Source organism: Tachypleus tridentatus, chromosome 13, assembly GCF_004210375.1.
Source record: "Tachypleus tridentatus isolate NWPU-2018 chromosome 13, ASM421037v1, whole genome shotgun sequence".
Taxonomy (NCBI): domain Eukaryota; kingdom Metazoa; phylum Arthropoda; class Merostomata; order Xiphosura; family Limulidae; genus Tachypleus; species Tachypleus tridentatus.
In genome coordinates this window covers 203,470,129-203,488,502 of record NC_134837.1, presented here as the reverse complement: position 1 = coordinate 203,488,502, position 18,374 = coordinate 203,470,129, and the positions used below count along the sequence as shown (strand labels likewise).

General features: G+C 34.1%; 1 protein-coding gene across 1 annotated transcript in view; it reads left to right on the top strand.

Annotated features, from left to right (window-relative positions):
• LOC143240690 (structural maintenance of chromosomes protein 1A-like) overlaps nt 1-18,374 on the top strand; it is a 30,233-nt gene that overhangs the window by 10,364 nt on the left and 1,495 nt on the right. The window contains exons 9-26 of the mRNA XM_076483547.1: nt 2,312-2,526; nt 5,671-5,806; nt 5,930-6,007; nt 6,641-6,852; nt 6,974-7,142; nt 7,757-7,815; nt 11,001-11,196; nt 11,434-11,502; nt 12,128-12,261; nt 12,596-12,717; nt 13,038-13,123; nt 13,562-13,780; nt 13,940-14,125; nt 14,970-15,082; nt 15,423-15,591; nt 15,846-16,024; nt 16,247-16,316; nt 16,626-16,736. Of these exons, the coding sequence (XP_076339662.1) occupies nt 2,312-2,526; nt 5,671-5,806; nt 5,930-6,007; nt 6,641-6,852; nt 6,974-7,142; nt 7,757-7,815; nt 11,001-11,196; nt 11,434-11,502; nt 12,128-12,261; nt 12,596-12,717; nt 13,038-13,123; nt 13,562-13,780; nt 13,940-14,125; nt 14,970-15,082; nt 15,423-15,591; nt 15,846-16,024; nt 16,247-16,316; nt 16,626-16,736 (2,523 nt within the window). The remainder of the gene's footprint in view (nt 1-2,311; nt 2,527-5,670; nt 5,807-5,929; nt 6,008-6,640; nt 6,853-6,973; nt 7,143-7,756; nt 7,816-11,000; nt 11,197-11,433; nt 11,503-12,127; nt 12,262-12,595; nt 12,718-13,037; nt 13,124-13,561; nt 13,781-13,939; nt 14,126-14,969; nt 15,083-15,422; nt 15,592-15,845; nt 16,025-16,246; nt 16,317-16,625; nt 16,737-18,374) is intronic.

Sequence of the window (18,374 nt, the reverse complement as noted above, 5' to 3'; positions counted from 1 at the left end):
TGTGATGATGATCCTTCTGAAGCCAAAAATGATGAACAAATCATGCCGTACCCTTTTGAAAGTGAAGAAAGTAATCAAGAAGATCTTACTACGATGCCAGTGAACGAACTTTTGTCCAAAGATAAGAATTTTAGTTATTCAACAACACCTTCAAGGATCAACAGGAGAACTGCAGCTCTCAATATATTCAATGGGAACCCAGGCATTACAAGGCAAGCTGCTCCAAGAGTCTCTACACCATTCGAAACATTCAAAATTTTCATTTCTGATAATATGATGGAACAGATCATTCACTCAACAAACACCGCCATGAAAGAACCAATTTTGAGGAAGACCTCTGGAAATGGATCGCAGCTGATCTTTTCCTTGGAATAAGCAAATCCAAAATGCATCGATAGATCGAAATGTTTTCAACCGAATTCGGTTTGCCATTTTTATAAAACTGATTACACAAGACAAATTCAAAAAAATGTGCTCAAAAATCAGATTTGACATCCACTCTCAAAGAAATAGAGAAATCAAAGATGCCGCCATCTCTGGAGTCTGGAATTTTTTCATTGAAAATTGCAAAACCAGTTACAACCCAAGCGAATACCTGACAGTGGATGAACAACTATGTAACTTCAAAGGAAGAGTTGGCTTCAGAACATACATTCTGACAAAGCCAGGGAAATACGGAATAAAGATTTGGTGCCTAACAGATGCAAAGACAAGTTACCTCCTCAATGCTCGAATTTATACTGGAAAGGTTGGAAATACGACAGAAACAAATCAAGGAGGAAGAATAGTCAGAGAACTGAGTCAGCCATTTCTTGGAAAAGGAAGGATAATAACGACAGATAATTTCTTCACAACAATGACACTTGCCAAGTACCTATGAACAAAAAGAACAGGACTTGTTGGAACCATACGGAAATCAAGAACCTTCCTGCCTCCTGAAATAAATGCAAAATCTAGAGAGTTATCACCAAAGTTTTTCTACCATGACGACATCACTCTTCTCAGGCACTCAGACAAACCAGGAAAATATGTGCTACTACTGAGTTCTCAGCATCAGTCTGGTGAAGTAGAAGAGAATGGAAAGCCCGAAATCGTCAATCTTTACAATGCAACGAAGGCAGGTGTCGACACTCTCGATCAACTGGTGAGATATTATACAACAAAGAGGCGATCAAAGCGCTGGTCAGTCTGCATATTCTATAACATTTTAGATCTTGTTGCGTACAATGCTTTCGTTCTATACTCGACAAAACATCCAGAATTTCTTCATCAACATAAATCAAGAGCCAGAAGAGAATTTATACGGCAATTGGTGCTTGAAATCAAAGAAATTTACTGCAAAGATAATGACAAAACAACCTCATGTGAACTGCCTGCAAAGAGGGCAAAAAGAGGACGATGCCATTTGTGCGGCAGATCAAAAGATAGACAGTCGAAAATTATTTGCTCAAATTGTAAAAAAAATGTTTGTCAGAGCCATTCTAAAGTTGTTTGTAATGAATGTTGGTAAATCACTGTGTTTCTATTGGAAAAATATATGGGGCCTGATAGGCCCCAAAATCACTTTTGTGGATGTAAATATTTTTTTTGTAGGAGTGTTAAAAGATATCAAATCCTGCCGTGTTCTCCTATTAAACAGAAAGCCTTGTCAGCACTGGATATAGAAATTAACATGTTATTATGCATGGGTTCTTTTTAATTGTGTGTAATCTCAAATTTTGTAAAGAAATCCAATTTCAATTGGCATTAAAGTTAAGTTTTTCTTATGATAAATTGAATCTTCCACTTGCACATTAAACCTTGTTACTGAAATTAACTTGTTTCAAGAATTACAGTAGGATAATTCAGTGGACATGTAAAACATCTTTGTTCTGACACAATTTAAGTTAGATATCAAATTCTATAACAATATATATTATATACATGTAAAACATCTTTGTTCTTACATAAGTTACATATTTATCAAATTCTATAACAATATATACTATATACATGTAAAACTTTTGTTCTGACACAATTTAAGTTAATATATATCAAATTCTGTAACAATGTTTACTATCCACATGTAAAACTTCATTGTTCTGATATACTTTATATAAGAACAACTTTGCAGGATAAGCTTATCAGTAGTTTATAAATATGTAATAGAATCTTTCAGTTGCTAGTTATCACTGGTGGTGTACAGTAGAACTTGTATTTATGTGTTTTAAAGCAGGCTGTTGTATTTAGTGTGTACAGATGAGAATAGAATGTTTCCTAAATGATATCTGCCTGGAAAAAGCTGATAACTAAACTAGTTATTTTTGTTTAGGTTCAAGAGTATAATAGATTGAAGGAGGAAGCTGGAAAATTATCGTCCAGATATCTTCAGGAGCTGGACTCTATTAACAGAGATCAAAAGTCTGATCAAGACCGTCATGATAATGAGCTTCGAAAAAGAACCGAAATGGAGGCTAAAGTTAAACAAAAGAGGTCTGAACTAGAAGAAAATGTTCGGCGAGTGGAAAAACTGAATGAATACATCAGGTATGTCAGCACTTTAAGTGTATCAGGTATGGTAATCTTGCGAGACCAGAGCTGTCTCACTGCCAAAGCTTTGAAGTTAATTTTTAAGCACACCTGAACTTAACCAGAATCCATGGTTCAAATTAGCAAACAAGAAGGTTAAACTAACCCATTTTCCAGGCTCTAAAATGAACATTTAAATTGTTCTTTCTGTCTTCACTAAAGCTAAAACAAAGTTATTATAAATCACTGCTTTAAACTGTTTGATTCAGCATGCAGTAGGGTCTAAGATTTGATACCTATATTTATGTATATCTTATGGCATATATTAACTCTTCCTTATATCCTCCAACAGATGTTTTTGTTTTGTCTGATATGTGTATCAAGCCAAAAAACCCCAAGTTCTCTAGTGGTTATGTGTTGTACAGATGATAAATCACTTGTCTACTGTGTATCTTCAGAGAGCTAACGCTGAAATCTTGGGATAAATTTCGAGTCTTCATTCAATGATTTACTCCAGCACCTACACCTTGTGCAAATTAATTGAAACAAGACAGGAAATTAGGATTTTTTCAATTTTTTGCATTTTATTTTTGAGAATCCAAAAATTACTTACAAATTAATACATGATATGACCGTCTTTATTTTTCAGAAGATCATTAATCCGCTTTGGCATCAAGTCCCCAAGTTGACTGCAATTTTTACTAATTTTTGGATTGCAGTACCATACCTCAATTATGGCCTCAATTAGCTTATCTTTTGTAGTACAGTCTTTTTCCAGAAGTCTTTCTTTGCAAATCGCCCAAAGATTTTCAATTGGATTTAAGCCCAGAGAGTTTCCAGGCCAGTCCAGCACCTTTATTCGCATTGTAGTCATAAAATTCTTCACAAGTTTTGATGTGTGGCACAGAGCCAGATCTGGCTGAAAAATGCCAGATCCATCTGGAAATCTCTTTTTCAATTCTGGAACAACTCTGCTCTGCAAAACTTCGATGTACTGTGGTTCTCGCATCATACCTTCTACGATATGTATGCCTCCGATGCCATAGTAGCTGAAAAAGCCCCAAAACATCTTCTTGAAGGGATGTTTTACGAACTGATTGATGTGAGATTCTCCAAGTTTCTCACCTGGAGATCTGCGAACATGTGGACTTCTTTTACCCTGTACGAAGAAATGAGTCTTGTCACTGAATAACACCTTCCTCCATTGTTCTTGCGTCCAGTTCTTGTATTTCAGACCCCATTGATACCATTTTTCTTCATTGAGTTGGTAAGAAGTTGTTTTTTTTACTGGTCTTCTTGCCCTTCTAATGCAATTTCGAATGACATAGTATTCCTCAAAATTTCATCATATATCCCAAACATAGATCAACCGTACTGCAAAACACAGCTAATGATGCCGTCTGTGTGAAAAAATGACTATTAAAGGAAATCAACGTATCCAGCGAGCCTACACCAGCTGCCATGCTGGAAATATTGTAAAATGACCATTTGTTTCAATTAATTTGCACAAGGGTGTATATACAGAGTTGCCAACCATTACGATTTTGGTGTATACATTACGACTATACACTCATACAGAAAAATATTACGACTTGTTGTAACTCCCAAATTATTATATATTATATAGGCCTATACAATAAAGGGATAAATTGTTTCCCCAAGGCTTGAAAGGGGTGAAAAGAAAATTTCTAGTGAGATACAACTAAATTTTGATAATAAATAAAAGACATAGTCCAAATTGCTACTTGCGATAATCATGTTTGTGCTTGAAATAATAAAAAATATTTGTATCTTCGACATCTACCAATAGTTTGAGTGCGGTGCTTCTCCATACTGGGTACGTGGGGGAATCCATAGTTACGTCATCAGTGCTTTTCAGCCGATCAGCGCTCGCGTAGATGGGTATTTCTCGTTTTCTAAGCGGCATAAAAACACCAATGCGATCATTCATAAGATGGAAAAAAAGAGGCCTCATTCACCAGATTGCCTTGTTTTTGGCAAATCTAAAAGGATTAAAACTGTGAATCAAAAATTTAGAAAAGAGCATAGTGCAAAATATCCGGTCATTGCATCAAAAGTCAGTGACAGTCATGCGTTTTGTACAGTTTGTCACATTGATTTTTCTGTGACGCATGGCGGGATAAACGATTGTTCCAGACATACAAAATCAGCATCTCACTAACAAAAGGCTGAGGCGAAGACAAAAACGATGCAGATAACTACATTTATGACTAAGAATTCAGAATATGAAAAAGAATTTCAAAAGAATTTTTTTTAATTTATTTATTAAATACACAAAACACAGTCATAAATGAGCAATCTATAGCAGTAATAAATAATAATAATATAATAATAAACAGCTTAGAGACATTGGTCAGGCCTTGTAGCCACAAATGATAAAGGGCTCTGTCTTTAATCATTACGCTCAGTCATTTGAAATAGTTGGCATCTGTGGTATATATTGCTGTTCAAACTTAAAGCACCAACTTGTACAGGGTGTTTCCTCTTCTGCCATCCTGTACAAATCAAAGGACTGAATATTAGAGAAAGCCAAAGATTCATCTCAAGTTTTGAATACTAAATGAGTTCAGTATGCGTGTAACACACATACATACATATATGATGAATAAATTATGTAGCTTGGAGCAGTAGGCCTAAAGATTTTACATTAGTTTTTAGAGGTACTAAAAGATAATAACTATAGTTTTGCATATTGTGGGGTTTTAGTATTAAATTGTAAAATGTGTTTTTATAGCTTTGTAATTCAAACTAAAAATGTGTCTCCCATTGAAAAAACTTTGGCTATGATAGAGGTGTTAAAGGCTGTTTGTGTTTTCCAGTTTAAAAGAATTATTTTAACTTGGTTTGAGCTAGTGTGTTTCAAAGTTGTGTAGTAATTCTGTTGTGAATTGTTTGGGGTTTAAAATTTATTTTTCTCACAAATTAATTGTTTATCTCTTCTCTTCAGTATTTTGATTAGGTAGGCAACATAACCATTTGTGTCAATAGGACATAAAATGTTTTGCCATGTGCTCTCTTATTGGTATGGTTTGTGTTTATAGTAAAATGTGTTTGAAACTAGCACTAAAATTATTCTTTTGAATTTTGTTTGTCATAATTAACTTAGTTTCTAATAAAGATCTGAATTATTGGTTAATTCAGGACCAGCGAGCAGGCTCTGTCTGATTTGAGAAAACAAGAAGAAGGTTTTGGAGAAGAGGTGACAGATGCCAAAAAACGTGTGGCTGAAATCAACGATGAACTAGAATCGATCATGATAGAACTTGGAGATGCTAAGGTATGAATAATGCCTGGTTATTGTCTTTACTGTTATGACCTTACAAAATTAAGAATAGTCATGCATTTTATAGTTTTATAAGTATAATAAAAAAACAAAAAATAAAGTTGTTTTTTTTTACAGGTAGATAAACATGAGGATTCAAGAAGGAAAAAAAAGGCAGAGATTGTTGACCACTTCAAACGTTTATTTCCTGGAGTGGTAAGAAGTTTAAGTGTTATCTGAGGTTATTCATCACTTTAAACATTTATTTCCTGGAGTTATAAGAAATTTAATGTGTGTTATCTATAGACCACTTACCAGGTCACAGTTCTAAGTAATGTACCACTTCTTGATTTTTATGGCTTGTTGTAGAGTGACCTATTTCTCCTTACCTGAAACAAACAAAGTTTCATTGGTTGTGTAATCTAACTAAAGTATTGTAGTCAGTTTAAAACAAAATAGAACATGAAATGGCTCAATATGTGTTGAGAGAGAAAGGTTTGTGCAATAGGAAGTTACTACATAGACAGGGTGTTCCAGAAGTGTCGACCCATAGGGGAAAGTACACAGGTTATTGTTAATTTATTAATTATTCAGATTCCATGTTATTAACAGTGATACAGTTCTTGGTATGCTGTGTCATCAAGTGTTTTTTTTTCCTGAAATATGTGTAGCTGACATTAGAAACGTCATTGTTTAACTTGAGTAAAATTTTGGTAATCAGAACATTGGTAGGGTTAAATGTCAATAATCAGAACATTGGTAGGGTTAAATGAGGTTAAATTCTCAAGTGATTGTAAATTTGTAATGAATTCCTGGACATACTGTGAATCTGACCATCTCTTCTTCTAGTATGACCGTCTTGTAAACATGTGTCAGCCTATCCATAAACGTTACAATGTAGCTATTACGAAAGTTCTTGGGAGGAACATGGAGGCCATTGTAGTGGACACAGAGCGCACAGCTAGGTCCTGTATTAAGTATCTCAAGGAGCAGATGTTAGAGGCTGAAACATTCTTACCATTGGACTATATTGATGCTAAGCCTTTAAAAGAGAGATTAAGGTAAGTACTAAACAACCACTGTGATTTTAGTAGAGGCATTGGTGAAAGATTGTTCTTTTTGTTTAATCATTTTGTAACTCAGCCAACAGATGTCTCAGTCACTCGTGTTCCTTCTTTACAGAAACATCCAGTCCCCCAGAAACGTCAAACTGCTCTACGACGTCCTTCAGTATGATCCTCCAGCCATCAAACGAGCTGTACTCTATGCAACCAACAATGCTCTTGTCTCTGAAACTGCTGATGATGCATCTAAGGTTGCATATGAGTTAGGAGATGGGAGAAGATATGATGTAAGTATGTCTGGTTGGAAGATGTGATGTGATGTTAAAAGTAGAAAACAATAGGTTGTAGTAAGTTTCGAAATAGGAGAATGTGTTGGTGTTAATAATGTGAGAAGACACGTAAGTGTGTAGGGTTGGAAGGTGATAAGAATATGTGCAGGTTAGAAAACAAGAAAAGATGTATTAAGTGGGAAAATGGAAGAAGATGTGACTTAATTTGGGAAAAGACTTGTGTGTTGTTTGGGGAAATGAGAGAAGATGTGTTGTGTTTGAAAAGCAGGAGAAGATATGAAATTAAGGTAGAAGGCTGTAAAATATGTGAGGTTAAGGTGGAAGATGGAAAATATGATGGTTGGTTAATATGACATGGGAAAAAATGTAATATTCTGTTAGGTTCAAAAACAGGGGAAAGTATAGTTTTAGAACATATATAATTGGGAGAAGATAAAATTGAGAGATATTGTTTTGGAACAGATATAATTGGGAAAAGATAAAATGGACAGGTTTCTTTGGAACAGACATGATTGGGAGAAGGTAATATTGTATTGTAAAGATTTTATTTGTTGTGACTATTTTACACACAAGGTTTTATTTTTAGTGACTGTTTTACACATTATCTGCAGGCTGTGGCTCTAGATGGAACATACTACCAGAAAAATGGCTTCATATCCGGTGGTAGCACGTAAGTTGTATCTCCTTATAGCCTCAGAGATGCCAACCATTACGATTTGAGCGTAATCATTACAATTTTGGTGTATACATTATGACTATACACTCAAACAGACAAATATTACGACTTGTTGCAACTCCCAAATTATTATATATTATATAGGCCCATACAATAAAGTGATAAATTGTTCCCCCAGGGCTTGAAAGGGGTGAAAAGAAAATTTCTAGTGAGATACAAATCAATTTTGATAATAAATAAAAGACATAGTCCAAATGGCTACTTGTGATAATCATGTTTGTGCTTGAAATAATAAAAAATATTGGTATCTCCGATGTCTACCAATAGTTTGAGTATGGTGCTTCTCCACACTGGTTACGTGGGGGAATCCATAGTTACGTCACCAGTGCTTGTCAGCCAATCAGCACTTGCGAAGATGGGTATTTCTCATTTTCTAAGCAGCATAGAAACACCAATGCGATCATTTACAAGATGGAAAAAAGAGGCCTCGTTCACCAGATTGTCTTGTTTCTGGCAAATCTAAAAGGACTAAAACTGTGAAAGTGCTCTGTCTACAATCATTACACTCAGTCATTTGAAATAGTTGGCATCTTTGTAGCCTGTTCATTTATCCTTCTTAATTATCTACTGTAAAAATACATAATATTTTTTACAAGATTACAAATATAATACTTTGATTCTTATGAAACACTTGATAAAGGTCTCAATGTAATACTTGTGTTGAATTTCAAATTTTCATCTAAAATGTTAAAATTTCAGTACTTGTTGAGCTGGATCTCACCCAGTTATGCAGTGTATGTCTTCATGGGTTATATCCCACTTCTCCAAACTCCCATTCCTTAGTAGGGATTGTTCATGCATTATCAAAATGATTGTATCATACAATCCCACAATTCAATGGAAGTAGCTCAGTAACAGGTGCTGTTTACTTGTTCTGTAGTATTAGCTCAGTAACAGGTGCTGTTCACTTGTTCTGTAGTATTAGCTCAGTAACAGGTGCTGTTCACTTGTTTTGTAGTATTAGCTCAGTAGCAGGTGCTGTTTACTTGTTCTGTAGTATTAGCTAAGTAGCAGGTGCTGTTCACTTGTTCTGTAGTATTAGCTAAGTAGCAGGTGCTGTTCACTTGTTCTGTAGTATTAGCTAAGTAGCAGGTGCTGTTCACTTGTTCTGTAGTATTAGCTAAGTAGCAGGTGCTGTTCACTTGTTCTGTAGTATTAGCTAAGTAGCAGGTGCTGTTCACTTGTTCTGTAGTATTAGCTCAGTAGCAGGTGCTGTTCACTTGTTCTGTAGTATTAGCTCAGTAACAGGTGCTGTTTACTTGTTCTGTAGTATTAGCTAAGTAGCAGGAACTGTTTATTTGTTCTGTAGTATTAGCTAAGTTGCAGGAGCTGTTTATTTGTTCTGTAGTATTAGCTAAGTAGCAGGTGCTGTTTATTTGTTCTGTAGTATTAGCTAAGTAGCAGGTGCTGTTTACTTGTTCTGTAGTATTAGCTAAGTAGCAGGTGCTGTTTATTTGTTCTGTAGTATTAGCTAAGTAGCAGGTGCTGTTTACTTGTTCTGTAGTATTAGCTAAGTAGCAGGTGCTGTTCACTTGTTCTGTAGTATTAGCTAAGTAGCAGGTGCTGTTCACTTGTTCTGTAGTATTAGCTAAGTAGCAGGTGCTGTTCACTTGTTCTGTAGTATTAGCTAAGTAGCAGGTGCTGTTCACTTGTTCTGTAGTATTAGCTAAGTAGCAGGTGCTGTTCACTTGTTCTGTAGTATTAGCTCAAGTAGCAGGTGCTGTTCACTTGTTCTGTAGTATTAGCTCAGTAGCAGGTGCTGTTCACTTGTTCTGTAGTATTAGCTCAGTAGCAGGTGCTGTTCACTTGTTCTGTAGTATTAGCTAAGTAGCAGGTGCTGTTCACTTGTTCTGTAGTATTAGCTAAGTAGCAGGTGCTGTTCACCTGTTCTGTAGTATTAGCTAAGTAGCAGGTGCTGTTCACCTGTTCTGTAGTATTAGCTAAGTAGCAGGTGCTGTTCACCTGTTCTGTAGTATTAGCTAAGTAGCAGGTGCTGTTCACCTGTTCTGTAGTATTAGCTAAGTAGCAGGTGCTGTTCACCTGTTCTGTAGTATTAGCTAAGTAGCAGGTGCTGTTCACCTGTTCTGTAGTATTAGCTAAGCAGCAGGTGCTGTTCACCTGTTCCAGTATTAGCTAAGTAGCAGGTGCTGTTCACTTGTTCCAGTAGTATTAGCTAAGCAGCAGGTGCTGTTCACTTGTTCTGTAGTATTAGCTAAGTAGCAGGTGCTGTTCACTTGTTCTGTAGTATTAGCTAAGTAGCAGGTGCTGTTCACTTGTTCTGTAGTATTAGCTAAGCAGCAGGTGCTGTTCACTTGTTCCAGTATTAGCCAAGCAGCAGGTGCTGTTCACCTGTTCCAGTAGTATTAGCAAGCAGCAGCAGGTGCTGTTCACTTGTTCTGTAGTATTAGCTCAGCAGCAGGTGCTGTTCACTTGTTCTGTAGTATTAGCTACAGCAGCAGGTGCTGTTCACTTGTTCCAGTAGTATTAGCTAAGCAGCAGGTGCTGTTTACTTGTTCTGTAGTATTAGCTAAGCAGCAGGTGCTGTTTATTTCTGTAGTATTAGCTAAGTAGCAGGTGCTGTTTACTTGTTCTGTAGTATTAGCACAGTAGCAGGTGCTGTTTACTTGTTCTGTAGTATTAGCTCAGTAGCAGGTGCTGTTTACTTGTTCTGTAGTATTAGCACAGTAGCAGGTGCTGTTTACTTGTTCTGTAGTATTAGCACAGTAGCAGGTGCTGTTTACTTGTTCTGTAGTATTAGCTAAGTAGCAGGTGCTGTTTATTTGTTCTGTAGTATTAGCACAGTAGCAGGTGCTGTTCTTGTTCTGTAGTATTAGCTCAGTAGCAGGTGCTGTTTACTTGTTCTGTAGTATTAGCTAAGTAGCAGGTGCTGTTGTTCACTTGTTCCCTTATCCCTGTCAATTAAAAAAATAAGGACAGCTAATCCAGATAACTGCTGCATGTCTTTGTATGTAAACAGTATTAATAATGTTTCATTGTTTATTCTAAGTAGTTATCACATATTTACTTAGTGCATAAGGACTATGTGAGAAGTAACATAACCCAGATTGGTTGTTGTATTTCACGATTCCGTTTATCTCACACATTTTCTTCTATTGAAGGGATCTGGCTAAAAGGGCGAGACGTTGGGATGAAAAGGCTCTGCATAACCTCAAGTATCGCAAGGAAAAGTTGACAGAGGAGTTGAAGGAAATGGTGAAAACAACAAGGAAGGAATCTGACCTAAACACGATCCAGTCCCAGATTAGGGGGCTTGAAACTCGTCTGAAATATTCTATCACAGATAAAGAAAACACTGTAAGTGAAAGGCCCCAAGTTTCTTATATTGGGTAAATTTGTAAGCATTATTTTGACTGAATTTTACATAAATGTGCATGATGGTATGAAAGTAATTGTGATATAACAGTTAATTAAAATTAAAGAAGTTTTTAAGATAATTTATTGTTTACTATAAAGCATCACCTGGCAAATATCAGTAAAACTTGGAATGTCAACAAGATTATGAGAAAATAATTCTTGGTTCTTTCTTTTTAGGAGAAACGTGTAATTGCAAATTTGCAGAAGGAAATTGCCATAGTTGAGAAGGAAATGGAAAACTTTGATGTGAGATGATATGTGTTAAAGATTGAACTATTTTAAATCTTCATAGAGTTGTATATTTTTATCTATTTACCATTTTTGTATTTAAAGACAGTTTATTAATACATATTTGTTAATAAATAATTAAATTCTGATTCTGTTACTACTCAAGGGTTTGACTTGTTTAAACTGTTGGTAGAAATATGTGTAACTGTGAATTAACATGTCTGTTTAGTAACTAGCATGGGTGCTTAATTTAAATGGTTTGGTTTAACACTTGTTTGTTGTTTTTTTAAATAACTACTAGCCTATTACCATGTAAGTGTACTTCGTGTATAGTTTATTACTGATATTCATGAGAGGTGAACAAAAACAGTTTCATTCTTGATGACGAGAAACCCACTTGAAATAAAAATGTATCTCAGGACAGCTGGTGTGGGTATTAACACTTTTACTGATAAAGCAGAGAGCAATGTTTTGACCTTCCTTGGTCGTCTTCAGGTTAACTGAGATACAAAAACAGTTTCAAATTTAATATTCATTATTTATATTTAATATTCTTTAAAAAATCCATCCTTGTTCAAAGATTGGTTTTCTGTTAAAACAAGTGAAATAAACAGAAAAATAACTGAGTGAATATTTTTATCAGCCAAAGATCCACTTGATAGAACAAAACATGAAGGAACGTGAAGTCCAGATTGCTGAGATTAAAGAAGCTATGAACACGGTGGAAGATAGGGTTTTTGCTGATTTCTGTTATGCAATTGGAGTTGAAAATATAAGGTAAACATTGAAACTCTATTCTACAGTGTTAAGACAAGTCTGTAAATAAATATTACTAACACATTCTGAACTAACCATTTTAAATTAATGAGTAAAAGAACAGAAACCGTGATTCGAAATCATTATCTTTGGTGAATTATCTAGAAGCTGTTTAAGTTAAAAGTTGACAAGTTGCATTAAAAATTTAATTATTTCAAGCTATTGTACTTTTCAGATATAGCCAGTTTTGCATGTTGACATGGGCTGCAAAAGTGAATTAGCTGAGATTGTGTTCTTTAGATAACTTTGTATTATTCTAGCTGAGAGTTTGAAAATTTGTTTCTCTTTGTCATAGGCAGTATGAAGAGAGAGAATTGCGGGCTACCCAAGAACGGGATAAGAGAAGATTAGAGTTTGAAAACCAAAAAAATCGAATTATCAACAGATTAGAGTATGAACGCTCCAAAGATACGTATGGTAATATTTGTTTATTTTGTGAAACTCGTATTTAAAAATGTATTCCAAGATGTACTTTTTCAATTACATAACAAGCAAATCATGAAACATGACTAACAGCTAATAGACTCATGATGTTTGTTATACATCACTTTATGTAATGGTTTAAAAATTCTTATAAATAACTATAAAACAGTCAGTGTATTTCTTTTTTCAGTTATTTTTCTGTTAGTACGAAACACTAAACATATGTTGTATATGTAAGAAATCAAACAACATAGCATTTGACATAAACACAAGTATTGTGTTTGTTAGAAGGTTTTTTAAATTTTAATTTGCAGAAAATGTTTGCAAGTGGACGAAGACTGTAGAAGATGATGAAAAAGAATTGGAAAAATTAAAAGAAGCAGAGACTAAACAGATGCAGGTATGAAATGCTTCTGTGTGAACATACTCAGTGAAATGGTTAGTGTTAGAAACTAAACAGATGCAGGTATGAAATGCTTCTGTGTGAACATACTCAGTGAAATGGTTAGTGTTAGAAACTAAACAGATGCAAGTATGAAACAGTTCTGTGTGAACATACTCAGTGATACAGTTAGTGTTTAATATCTTTTTAACAAATGCAAACAATTTGAAGAACCAAAGGTGGCCTTTATGTACATTTTTCTTAAGTATATAAAATTGGTAAAATATAAGAATTGTATGTTTCAGAAAGTTACAGATATACCATCATACTAGATTATTTTGTTTGAAGAAGTGGTTTTGAAAGTTGGTTGTGATAAAAATAATAGTGAAATAAAAGTAAGACAGTTTATGTTTGTGTGGGTCATTCTCTTTAACTTATTTTGATACTTGGCTCTAGTTAATTGATGAAGAAATGCAGAACTTGGATAAATTAAAGACCTCTAAAATTACAAAGAAAACTGAAGTAGATGGAATGGAGGATGCCATGACAGAAGTTCGTAAAAGGTTGACAGCCATCCAGAAGGAGATAACTAGTGTTCAGAAAGTGGTGACTGGTCTAGAATCCCGACTGGAGCAGAAGAAAGCTGACAGACACAGTCACTTACAGGCTTGTAAGGTAGGAGGCTATGTTGTGTATGTTTTCGAGCTATTTAATGACATGAAGACGTATGTATAAGTTCACAGTTTTAGTATTCCTGATGTATGTGTATAATGTGATCTAAAATTATATATGATGTGAGATACAGTATATTAAAAAGGTTATTTATATAAACAGTTAGAAGACATTGTCATCCCCATGATAAAAGGAACCATGGAAGACATTGACCAGGATGCACCTGCTTCACAACAAGAAGAAAGTGAATCTACTGATGTCTCTGGAAGTCAGAGTACACAGAAAATTTATGAAAAAGAAGGCAAGATCAAAATAGATTACGAGCAGTTAGCAGACGAGTTGAAAGATGTAAGTGTTGCTTTCTGTGTTTACTGCAACAGATATAAGCATTTTGGCTTTTTAGTTATCATTTTTCATTCCTTACTTACTTTTAGGAGTTGTATGCGTTCAAACAGACATTTTCAGTATTCTCTTTTGATGATGTTTATTTAGATTTTCATTGCTAGTAATGCTAACATAATCATCTTATCTAAAATTTCAAGTACAAACTACAATATTGATTGTAGTTCATTGTTTGTGGTCACAGATTATTTCTCTCAACATAGGTTTGGTCTATATGACTGACTATATAATCTCTTTGTACTTATTTAAAGTCTTTTTAGATTTAATATTTCTAACTTTCATTACAGTGTATATATCTTCACAAAATTTGGCAGTATTTCTTAGTAAAGTATTGTTAATAAAATTAAAGATTTGTTCATGAATGAGTATGTGAACAGTAATTTTCATGTTAAAATGAAAAATATGTTTTCTTACATCAGAAATATTATACTTCCTTTGTGTAATCCCTGAGATCTCCTTATAATATCTCACTTTTTTTACAGTAAAACCTGATAGTTGGTTATTTTCTCTACCATAAATCTGAACAGGGTCTGTCAATTGGACCGACCTAGTAACCATCAAAAGCAAATCTAAATCTAAATTACCCTTCTTTTTCTGTAATGAAGTCATATTGTAATATGAAACTATTCCTTTATCCTAAGTAGCTCAAAGTTCTTAACAGTATTCTAAAATTTATAATTGATAGTTGATGTAGTTATTTGTAAATGTTCTGTTTTACTGTTGATGTAATGATATGTAAATATTCTGTTTTACCATTGGTGCAGTAATATGTAAATGTGCTATTTTACAGTTAGATTCTCACGAAGAAGTTAAGAAAGAAGGTGACCGTCTCAACAAAGACATTTCTGACATGGAGACACATCTACATAGAATACAGGCACCTAATATGAAAGCCATGGAGAAGTAAGTGTTGTAAATCATTGAATTCATGTTTTTACATATGAATGTTATTAATACTATGTATTGGTTGATTTATATGAAATTAGATTTTATAAATATATCCCATGTGTCTCCTATAATCAAGATCACCACCTTTGTGTTTTGAAATATGTTTTTAAAATAGTTCAGTATTGGTTTGTTTATCTTTCAAAAATGACAGTTTTTGCAAGAATGGTTTGGTTTATCAAAGTTATTGTACTAAATACCAAACTGTGTTTAGGAACAGTCTATGCTAGTGAAGGTCAGCTGCTATTCTGTGTGGTTTTTTTGAGTAATTTGTCTAAACAAAAAGTCATGTTTTCAGGTTAGATGGTGTCCGGGAAAGACTAAGAATGACTGACAGTGAATTTGAAAGTGCCAGGAAAAGAGCTAAAAAGGCAAAGCAGGCTTTTGAAAAAGTGAAGAGAGAGCGTTACGATAAGTTCATGCGTTGCTTCGACCATGTTTCCAACAGAATAGATGATATTTATAAGGTAGTGTACTAACTGGTCTCTAGACTGTATTCTTCATTTAAATCTCATTATCAATAAAATCAGTGTATTGGTTCCTTATTGGGAAACTATTCACTAACAATGGTACTGAATACATCATAACATCTTGTAGAGGTAAATAGACATTCAAGATTTAAAATGGGGAAGTTTTAAAAAGCTTTTTAATATTAAATTATAAGGTTCTTTTATCTAGTGTTACTAGGCATTGTGTCATGGTTCTGGTGTTTTCTGTTTAGGCCCTAACAAACAACCAGAGTGCACAAGCTTTTCTTGGTCCAGAGAACCCCGAAGAGCCCTACTTAGAAGGGATAAATTACAACTGTGTTGCTCCTGGGAAGAGGTTTCAACCTATGAGTAACTTGTCTGGTGGGGAGAAGACAGTGGCAGCATTAGCTTTACTGTTTGCTATCCACAGGTAGGTCAGGAACTAACGCACATGAAAATAAACTATATGTTATAATTACACATCATTGTTTCATGTAGCAAGTACATTTCCTTGTAAATATATATAAGGCAGAAAATTGAAGGTGATAGTTTGTGAACTAGAAGAGTAAATAGTCTAGTTACTGTTTTTATAAAAACATTTTTGTTGCAGAACTGAGGTAAAAATAAAACTTGCATATTGTTGTTATTCCAGTTATCAGCCAGCACCGTTCTTTGTGTTAGATGAGATTGATGCTGCACTGGACAACACAAATATAGGAAAAGTAAGTCATAATTATAAACTCCAGCTTGATCTGTCTGCCTTACATGTTTAGTAGCATGTTTTTTTTATTATTTTTCAAAAACTTGTAGTTAGAGCAAAAAATTTCAATTAAAATAAAACTCTTAAGAAGTGAACAGAAAAGATTACCAAACTTGGATTTTTAATTTTAAAGTTCATTCATGTCAAATATTAAATTATCTCTTTCTTTACCATCTTAGTCCAACAAATCCTTTAAAAAGACAAGATTCCAATCAGTTGAAAGTCAACAGCACATGATAGGGTTGACTAATATTTCTTATTTTGATGTAAGGTTGCCAGGTTCATCCGAGAACAGACAGAAACATCCTTCCAGTGTGTGGTGATATCTCTGAAAGAAGAATTCTATGGTCATGCAGATGGTCTGGTAGGGATTGTCCCAGATGTAAGTAACAGATAGTTGGTAGTTTGTGTAAGGTAGGATTTCTTGATGGTTTGGTAGGAATTGTCCCAAATGTAAGGAACAGACAATTGATAGTTTGTGTAAGGTAGGTTTTCTTGATAGTTTAATATGGTTTGTCCCAGATATAAATAACAAACAACTAATAGTTTGCGTAAGATAGGTTTACATCTTAAGTCATCTTGGAGATAATGAATTGTGATGTAGTTATTCATCCTTAAGGTAAGATTTCAAAACTTCAAATAAGATACTTAGAATTATAGTTGGGCCAAGTGTACTAAATTGTGGATTTAAGATTATGAATTTTACATTTCATTACCGGGTAAAACTTTGTCATTTTGGGGGCCATGAGCAAGTTAAAATGATAAGAGTCAAATGAACTAATTCCTCTGATGGGTAGCCCAGATGTACATAGTGGGAGGTGTTGCCTTCTGTAGTCTCTCACTTGAAACAATGGAATGGCCAGTCCTGGTTTAGGATCTTACAAAGTCCAACAAAAGAAGTTAAAGATACTATTAGTGTATTATTTGTTTTCTGTTAAGTTTTAAAGATCACATCGTTACAGAAAAGGATGTGCAATAGTCTTTTCACAAATAAAATACATTTATGGAACAAATTATAATGAACATTTAACATATTATATCATCTAAAGTTTTTTTGTATGTTTGTAGTTACGTCCAGAATTCTAGAACCATAAACATCTTGCATACATTCATTAACCCTTTCATGACGAGCTAAATATAGGATATGCAAGTTTATGCACATACAAAGTCCTTGTGCTATAGCTTTTTGTGCAGTATGTGGAACTTCACAAGATATGGTAGATATTTAGAAAAGATTGCAAGTCTTTTATACAGAAAAATTCACATTTTTAATGAAGTATTTTTTACGAAAGATTGGTTTGTGAAAATCAAGTCTGTTTCGTAACTAGTCTGTGTGTGAAATGATTTTCATATTATGACTAAAAACTATTCATTCTAAGAAATCTCAGATATTATTTGCGTACCAACTATAACCTTCTAAATACATTTCAATATTTGTTTTCAGTGAGGCTATATTTTGTCTGTTATTTTCTCCACCCTGACTTTGTGGAGTCTGTAAGTTTGACCAACATAAAAATACAAATGTTTAATCTACATAGCTCAAGTCTCATAACTATATATTTATTATATTGGCTTTCCAGTCATATCTGGCTAACGTCATAAAAGTTGCATTGGTGTGGCAAAGATGCACTCATGTCACCAGATCCAAGAATGTAAAACTGGCCTTTAGTGTTTGTTTACATGTCTTGGCTGTGTTTTAGTTTAAAATACAGTGACATTTCAATTATTATACATTATATATGTTTATATATTATTACTATTTAGAAATAACTTCTTAAAAGATCAAACAGTAAGTGAAGAAATGAAGCAAATAATTTTATCTTCTAGTTACAAACTATGTACTCGTTTGCTGCTTGTCATTGGTTGCTAAGTCTTATAAAATTCCAGTTTTTTTTAGGTTCTATATACAGATTTAAAATATCCAGAAATTACTGTATCAATACCATAGAATTCCACTAATTTACTAATCTTAGTAACTAAGTTGTATTGGGGTTTTAAAAAAATGAATGAAATTTCAAGC